We start from the raw sequence: 9,242 nt of genomic DNA, 5'->3' as shown, positions 1-9,242 counted from the left end.
TATACCTACCAGATAATCGGGTTTCCAGGAGTCTCCACAATAGCACCCATACATTCCCCCCTACCCCCACCCCAAAAAAAACTAGGAAAAATTTACGAAATATAATTTCGAAATATAATTTCGCTTAGTAAAAATATAGGTTAAAATACCAGTTAGGTAAAGATTTAGGTTAAGCTCCTGCCCCAGCAATTCGTTAGAAACCACTGAGGAAGGTGGGAGAGGGGGAGCTTTTAAACCTCTCGGTGTCTTCCTGTCCAATCAGGAGGAGGCTATCTCAGGTGGTGCTGTAGTGGAGACTCCTGGAAACCCGATTATCGGGTAGGTAAAACCCCTTATTTTTGCAACATTAGAATTCTCCTCTGCTCTTGATTATTTCATAGCATGCTCTTTGGCATGAAACACCATTTTGGTATCACATATTAGGTGTTTCTTATCTTCTCCTAGATGGCCTGTACACAGGCATAGGAATAATCACCGAGCAAATGTTACAACGAAAACGGTGGACTTCTAGGAAAGATGCTGAATTTTAAGTGAATTGTGTGTTCCCTCCGGTAGCAAAAATTGCTTTCCAAAATTTTTTTTTACACCCAATCAACTCTGAATTTGTCAATACATAAGAAAAGTGACGCACTGAATAAAAAATAACGCATGCATGTGTATGACATACCCTAATGTATGATATATATATTTGAATTCCTAAGCACAGTATTGTTTATAATGGTACAACATTGGTGTTTAGGTCTAATATGGTGGATGTATACAAGTGAATGGTTCCGTTCTTTTCCGTGTTACCGTCCGGGCTCACAGCCTGAATCCACTACTGTCCTCTTGCATGCGGAATCCAATCCGTTCGCGTGAGCCCGGTCTTGCACGGGATGTTCTGTCGCGTGCAAATACCTAACAGATCATCCCAACGATTATTGGTCCGCTGCTTTTACACAGGAACAATCATTGCTAGTGAATAGAGGCAGAGCGGGCCGGGGATCATTCCTGCCGGCCTCCATTCCCAGTAACAGGCAGTCGTCCACAAGTGAACGACTGCCTGTTTACATGGAACAATCCAACGTTCAGTTTTTTGCATGCAGAAACTGAATGGCGAACAAATTCTTGTTCGTTGTTCAGTCGGTGCATGCATCTACACTGAACAATATTTCAGATTCTCAATAGATCGCGGAAATCTGAATAAGTGTTCCGTGTAAAAGCACCTTTTTATTCAGCAGTTATATCACATGCAATTAAATAAACAGGCTTTTTTGCAGTTTTCTTTGCTGAGATTTTGTAGTTCATAATAAAACCGCCTGGTAATGGCTCATATGATCACACTGTGACCTGATCAGGTGCTTGAGGACTGGCGGGCATAAAGGCAGTCTTATTTTTTGTTGACACTTGGTTGGATCCTAAGGGAAGACTATATATTTATCCTCTTTCCATTGTGTCCATTCCTGACTTTGCCATGTGCATTACCCGCCAAGCACTGTATTAGAACAAACCAGAACCCATCAGCATTTGTCGCCATGTATCAGGTAAGTTTATTTTTCTCGTATAGTTACGAATCTCAGCTTCCCTGTGAGCCTGCTGATGCAAAATGAGAAGAGTTTAGCCAGTAGAGTAAAATGTGATTGTTCTCCGTGAGACAAACCAAGTAATCTTATAGATATGATACCTTTTAATGGCTAACAAAATACATGATGTTATAGCGAGCTTTCAAACCTTCTTGGAGCTCTTCTTCAGGTATAATGAAACAAATTTTATATGTAGAGGGGACAAAAGAATTTTGTTTCTTTCTACTAGAGGATCATGCTGGATATTTTTCTCTCCCGGGCAGAGATTTTCCTTCAGGGCCAGATATTTATCTTGTAGTGAGAAGACCTATCCCGACTGTCACTCATCAAACCTTGTGCATTTGGATAATGCTACATATATTTAACTTACATGGGCTACATCTAACATCAAAGTTTTCAATTTCATTTTTGTTTCTTGCATAATAAAATGATCAAGACATACTCAATTCAGAAAGATTGACTGATCTGTTTATCAGTGTTATTTACTGTTTTGCTCATCCCTCCCTCCCTGATATTTATCTAAGTGCTATTAATCACTAATTATGTGCCCTCTTATCCTGTCCTTGTTATTAGTCTAGTGCAAATTAAGTTCACCATGTCTGTACCATTCCATGTGATCATGTGTATATTTTAATATAAATTTGAACTAGATTTGTTCCTAAGTAGGTTTCAAAGCTCGCAATAACATCATGTATTTTTGTTAGCCATTAAAAGGTATCATATCTTTGATGCAAATACCAGTATTGCAGCCGCTATATGATGCTCTTTGCTTGGGTTATTATTCACACTCCTCTTCTTCTTCTCCTGTAGGTGCGCAGTCCCCTATTCTCTCCCATGTTTCGCTTGTCACTCCGGCGTTTGCTGTCCTTCTCACCCACCAGCGGAGGATCTTACACAATGCAGAGTGTAAGGGGACTGCAGGCTCCCAGGAAACTGGAAGGCAAAGTGGCTTTGGTGACGGCGTCGACAGATGGGTAATTTATCTGTTTGGCACGACACTTATTATTCAGTTTAAGGGTATTTTTACACAGGAACAGTCATTGCTAGTGAACGGAGACGGAGCAGGCCGGGGATCGTTCCGCCTCAATTCACATTAAGCAAGCAGTTGTTCATAAGTGAACGACTGCCTGTTTACACGGAATGATACATTGTTCAGTGTTTTGCATTCAGAAGCTGAACGAGTTCTCGTTTGTCGTTCAGTCGGTACACGCATTTACACTGAGTAATAATCATTAAAGGGGTTATCTCGCGGGAGCAAGTGGGGTTAAGCACTTCTGTATGGCCATATTAATGCACTTTGTAATATACATCGTGCATTAAATATGAGCCATACAGAAGTTATTCACTTACCTGCTCCATTGCTAGCGTCCTCGTCTCCATGGCTCCGTCTAATTTCGCTGGCGGCTTGCTTTTTTAGACGCGCTTGCGCAGTCCGTTCTTCTGCTCCGAGCACGAGCCGCTTCAGCGTGCTCGCCGCTACAGCTCTTCTGTGCATGCGCAGACGAGCTGTAACTTCTCGGGAGCGCGCTGGAGCGGCCATTCTGCTACCATCCTCTCTTAGAGAATGGTGCAGAAACTTGAGCCGCCCAGCTCTGCAGAGAAGCCGCCCAGTAGTGCCTAGAAGCCACCCAGCCGTCCCGCCGCCCAGCCGCCCCACCACCCAGGTAAGTGATGGGTCGGGGGTGATGTGCGACTAACTGGCGTGGGCCCCTCCGGGTGTCCTAGCGCTGGGCCCCGGAGCCTACATCTGTACTGAGGGGACAGCCGCTGGGCCACGGGGCCTGCCGCTGTGGCTCGGGGCCTGCCGCTGGGCCCCGGAGCCTAGCGCTGGGCCCCAGAGCCTACATCTGTACTGAAGGGACTGCCGCTGGGCCCCGGGGCCTGCCGCTGTGGCCAGGGGCCTGCCGCTGTGGCTGCCGCTGGGCCCCGGAGCCTTCGTCTGTTGTCAGGGGCCCAGCGCGGGGGAGGTGGGGCCTAGCGCAGGGGAGCCGGGGCCTAGCGCCGGTTACCTGCTGTCTGGCGGTGGGTGACTGTGGCCCAACAGCGTGTGCCGTGGTCGGCTGCGTTCAATCCCGGGGTCCGGTCGGCGGCCGCGGTGGGTCTGGTCGGCGGCTGTGGGGCGTCTGGTTGTCAGGGAGACACAGCTGGTAGCGTCTCGGGAGCGCGCACGTCGGGCTACAGCAAGCGCGGTGCACCATGGGAAAAAAACGCGGTGCACCTTGGTAAAAGAACCGGCGGCCATCTTTGGGAACCATTTTATAAGTTCATGAAACAACAGAACTGTGAGTAGAAACCAGCTTTAAAAGCCGTTTACACTGCTGCATAGTAATGTATGCTTAAGAAGGGGGACTGGGCAATAAAAAAAAATCACTGTTGCCTCGAGACCCCTTTAAGATTATTGCTGGATCGCAGGAATCCGAATGCTAAGTATTTAATGTAAAAGCACCTTGAAATATCTAGTTGTTCCTTTGTCATTTACATTTAGAATAGGATCATCCACACAATGCCCTTAAAGAGTTAATGAAGGTGGCATTGAACGTGCCCGCTGTGCTGCCCGCTGGCCTGAAGCAGGAGGAGCGTTGCATCTCATCACCTGACTGTCAGGCTGCCTCCAGATGGGAGTGTCATGTTCTTCTGGATATTGTCTCCTCCTACTTACAGATGCACTATGCACAATCTGTCAAGACGAATAAGGTAGAAAGTGACGAGTGCCCTAAGCACACTTCTGACTCGCCGGCTCGGGACATTGTCTTCCTTGTTTAGGCTTTTTTTTTTGTTAACAACAAAGCTGAAAATCTTTACTGTAGCGACGATGCCTAGTAAAATATGGCCCCGTATTGACCTAAAAAATGACATTCCAACAATGTTCCGGTTTGCGGTTATGTGATTTCACACACAATTGACAGTTTGATGTGTGGGTATTAGAATTGCCGTGAATTTGCATATCGTTAAAAAGCTATAAGGGCCCGTTCATATGGGTGTATTTTCTGTCCCCATGCATTCTGTATTTTTTACTATCTGAATATGGACCCATTGAAGTATATTGCTGTATTCAGTTATGTGTTTTCTTAAAGGGGTTGTCCCGCGAAACAAAGTGGGGTTATACACTTCTGTATGGCCATATTAATGCACTTTGTAATATACATCGTGCATTAATTATGAGCCATACAGAAGTTATTCACTTACCTGTTCCGTTGCTGGCGTCCCCGTCTCCATGGTGCCGTCTAATCTTCAGCGTCTAATCGCCCGATTAGACGCGCTTGCACAGTCCGGTCTTCTCCTTTGCTGAATGGGGCCGCTCGTGCCGGAGAGCGGCTCCTCATAGCTCCACCCCGTCACTTGTGCCGATTCCAGCCAATCAGGAGGCTAGAATCGGCAATGGACCGCACAGAAGCCCAGCGGTCCACCGAGGGTGAAGATCCCGGCGGCCATCTTCACAAGGTAAGTATGAAGACGCCGGACCGCGGGGATTCGGGTAAGTACTAACCGGGTTTTTTTTTTGTTATCCCTGCATCGGGTTTGTCTCGCGCCGAACGGGGGGGCTATTGAAAAAAAAAAAACCCGTTTCGGCGCGGGACAACCCCTTTAAGTGCATATTTTACATGTGTAAAAAAAAAAATAACCCCCCCCCCCATTCCCCCTGCTTGTTATATTTTGGTTTGTATTGCCTTCTTGAGGTTTTCTTTTCGTGCATGAAAAATGCAGTGAATACGGATGCAATATGTATGAGCATAAAAAATGCACATACATACACAGTGAAAACGGTGCATTTTCTATAGACCAAAACTGGGTACGCCTGTGTGATGATGCATTGGTTATACATGGGTATCGATGACGCATCAAATCCAATGTAGGCAGGCTGTAGACTGCAAGCAGATTTGCTAGCATTATTCCGTTATACGGATTAGTCTGTAGCCTTTCTGGCCAGAAAGCTGGATATATACGACAGATAAAAGTTGGCCAATGATCTTATATGTATGGGGAGCTATTCGGAGTAACAGAGGTTGGCCATGTTGAATCCCCCTTAGTTGCATGCTATGAGATTAATTTGGACTGTTTGTATAAAGCTTTGTAATGTCAAACGCCTTTACAGAATCGGCTTGGCTATTGCACGACGACTTGCTCAGGATGGTGCTAAGGTTCTTGTCAGTAGCCGAAAGCAACAAAATGTGGACAAGGCTGTTCAAGAACTGAAAATGGAAGGTCTGGATGTAGAAGGGACAGTCTGTCACGTGGGGAAGAATGAAGACCGAGTAAAACTAGTGAACACCGTAAGTGCATAATGCATTCCTTCTGAAAGAACTCAGGTGGGCGTCGTCATTTTTTTGAGGGATTTTCCCCATAAGACTTTGAAAAGTCCCCTATTTACATAGCAAAAGTTATTTGTACATAGGATGAAAAAACGTCATATGTCCATCTAGTTCAAGCTATTCTGCAGTGTTCCTCAGGGGTGAGGCGATAAGGCATCTATGGGGTAGTTGCTAACTGTCCTGATTGAAGGGTAAAAAATAAATTACTTTTCTGTTCACATCCCTTTGAAACAAAAGTGGAATGAATCCCCTCCTGGAGAAGAGTGCTGCATAGTTCCATCACTCTTGCTGTAGGAAAACCTTGTTCATGCTGATGGAGAGACCTTCATTGTGCTCGGCATTGTGCATAAAGCTTGAAGGCGTTATCTAGGCAGCGCCCGCCATCAGACATTGGGATCGGAGTGAAAGCCACTGCCCCGACCCGTGTAGTGGCCGGCGCTCTTAATTGATGGGAAATGCGCTTGAAATTGCAGGCTGGGCTCCTATTGATTTCAATGAGACTTTCGCCACCAATTACAAGCGGCGGCTGCTACTCAGGGGTTGGAGCAGCGCTTTCGCTCCCACCCTTGTATATCTTGGCAGGCGCTGTCTGCATAACCCCTTTAAGTGTGAAAGGATTATTTTTTGCAAACTCCAAAAGAAGGCTGCAACTTTTTGAGAAAAGGGTGGGGTTTATTGCAACATTTTGCCAGCCAGTATTTTGGTGCAAAATCTGTCGGGAAAACCAATCCAACTAATAGGTAGTATAGAGTTAGAATAGACAGTCTAAAGATATTTATCATCCAGCAATCAATGCGTTAATAATCTTGCAGAGTTTTTTTTGCAACAGTGGAGATGATCAGATATGAGAAACCCTAAGGCCCCCCATCCACGGCTGTGACGGAATATCGCTAGCAATATTCCGCCGTGGGGGATGAGAGGGGAGAGCTGTCAGGTCTCTGCTGTGATCTGACAGATGAGCTCACCGCGGAGAATCGTGGCATGCCACGATTGGAATCCAGCTAGCGGAGTATCGCTAAGGAACGCTATGGAAAGCGTTCACTTTGTTACCCGCAGCCGGATTTTCACCATGGGTAACGCGATGAACTATCGCCCATGGACAGGCAGCCTTAGGCCCCCTGTCCATGGGCATTGCGGTATCCCGCAGCGGAGCACTGCCGCGGGAGCCGCCGCTCGGGAGCAGGAGAAGCAGATGGATCTCAGCGGTCCACCTAATCTGACAGATAAGCTGACCGCGATGAATCGGGGCAATTCGCAGCAAGCTGCGAATTGCTGTCTGCAAGCGGAGAATCGCTTTGATTCTCTGCTCGTAGAGATGGGGCCGGCGCTTTCCAAAGCAATGCCATTGAAAGCTTCAGACGGCATGATTCGCTGGCGAAATCACTGCTGTGGACAGGGGACCTTATGTTCATCCCTTTCTGGTATTAATCTAAGTGCTATTAATTACATCATGTCTGTGCCCTCTTATCCTGTTCTGGTATTCATTTCATGTGCAAATTAATCACACCATGTTTGTGCCCTCACATATGATCATGTGTATGTGTTTTATGTATATACGTCTGTAGATCTGTTCCATTAGGCCTGGGGAAGAACCCTGAGTAGATTCAAAAGCTCGCTAGAATAGCATGTCTTTTTTTTAACCATTAAAAGGTATCTACAAGATGACTTGGTTTCTCTCACTGAGGACAATCACACTTTGCTCCATTGGCTAACACCGTACTAAACTGTTTTTCATTTTGATAAATCTGACAGATTTTAAAACTAAGTTTGCGATGTCTATTAGACGGTATTATATAATCTGCCCCAGTGTTTGTGTGGTCTGAAAAGTCATTTATATTCTCATCATGTGCATCTGTGCCCTTTTTGATACACACCTATGATCCTATTCGACTTGACGGCAGCTGCCTGGCACTGATTGCTACAGTTTATTTTGCCATGTACTTACTTTTTGTCTCCTGGCAACAAATAAAAGGCAATGTCTCATGAAGACAAACCCTGTCCGTCTACCCCATTAGGGCCCATGGATGTCATGGGGAAGGGTTGTCTCCCACTTGAGACCCCCTCTATGAGCCACAATGGAAAGCTGTTCTGTATGAAGCCTTGCTGTTCAGGTGGTATGAGCCATCTAGTACACTGATGGCCATTCATCTGAATGGACTCATTACTACATTTCCTCTGCAGTCAATGCCTCCGGACATCCACCTGCCCTGGTAAATGAGTTTTGTCTCAAGCGCCCGGAGCATGGCCTGTGGTGATTAGCTGATCACTCCACCATCTTTTGAAATCGGTTGTCTCTCATGCGACAACACCTTTAACCTATTAATAGAGTATTAATATATTTGCCATCAGATTAATATATTTGCTGTCAGATGTAACCTCCAGCCCATGTTGATTACACAGTAAACTCTTTTCTTGCATCCATTTTCCAGGCTATACAGAAATTTGGGGGAGTTGATATCCTTGTTTCTAATGCTGCTGTTAACCCCTTTTTTGGGAACGTATTGGACTCTACAGAGGAAGTGTGGGAAAAGGTAAGACTGGTTAAAAAAGCACTTCATGTATTACAATGCCATCACTGCTTGTAATGCCTCATCAGTATAGACAATGTATTCCTCGCTGGTCAGTGTTATATACAGTCATTGTCTGGAGGTCAGTGTAAAGTCCTTGGAAATTGGATACTTTTCCTATTTTGTGGAATGGAAAAATACTCCTCAGTTGTTGCAGTGCTGACCAGAGTCCCAATAAGTTATCCAGTTCTTAAGGCCCATTTACACGCAAGGACAATCTTTCAAACGATTGAATGACTGACATTTTGCATAAAGTGTTAATGGACACTAATGTCCATAAGCGCTTTATTAGCTTCATTTAAAAGGGCCGCCGGGAGCTGTTTGCAAAGCACAGCATGTGGTCTGAGCTCTGCACACAGCTCCTTTGTTCTTGCATGGTCTGTCGGCAGAATACAATGTAATCTCTGATTGCCATGCAAAACACAGTGTACGGTCCCTGTTATCTCTCTCCGGCTGAACGATGGATTTTAAGCTTGCCCTAAAATTCTCATTCAGCCGAGGAGTAAACTATGGCGCGTTTACACGCAACGATTATCGCTCATATACCATCTATTGAACAAATTTTGAGCGATAATCGTTGCGTGTAAATGGGCCTTTAGGCTCTGGCTACACGGTGACATTTTGTTGTGATAAAATCATGGCACTTCTTCAAACTTCATGTTTCCTTAGGGGATAAATACTTGAAAAAGTACTTGAATTGGGCTAAAAAGACGCTAGTGGGTAAAAGCCCTTAGGCTGAGCTGCAATACCAGACATAGTCACTAGGGTGGTGCTACTTTAGAAAAATGGCAGGCGTTTTCATT

The 9,242-nt window shown here is 45.5% G+C and overlaps 1 protein-coding gene across 1 annotated transcript in view; it reads left to right on the top strand.

The window, feature by feature from the left end:
• The first annotated feature begins 1,458 nt into the window (after window positions 1-1,458).
• LOC136627035 (dehydrogenase/reductase SDR family member 4-like) overlaps window positions 1,459-9,242 on the top strand; it is a 35,574-nt gene continuing 27,790 nt past the window's right edge. Inside the window, exons 1-4 of the mRNA XM_066601987.1 lie at window positions 1,459-1,523; window positions 2,373-2,536; window positions 5,656-5,833; window positions 8,302-8,403. Coding sequence (XP_066458084.1) covers window positions 1,515-1,523; window positions 2,373-2,536; window positions 5,656-5,833; window positions 8,302-8,403 — 453 coding nt within the window. The 5' untranslated portion in view covers window positions 1,459-1,514. The remainder of the gene's footprint in view (window positions 1,524-2,372; window positions 2,537-5,655; window positions 5,834-8,301; window positions 8,404-9,242) is intronic.

Source organism: Eleutherodactylus coqui, chromosome 5 (genome assembly GCF_035609145.1).
Source record: "Eleutherodactylus coqui strain aEleCoq1 chromosome 5, aEleCoq1.hap1, whole genome shotgun sequence".
NCBI classification, from domain to species: Eukaryota; Metazoa; Chordata; class Amphibia; order Anura; family Eleutherodactylidae; genus Eleutherodactylus; species Eleutherodactylus coqui.
This window is presented reverse-complemented; position numbering and strand designations above follow the sequence as displayed.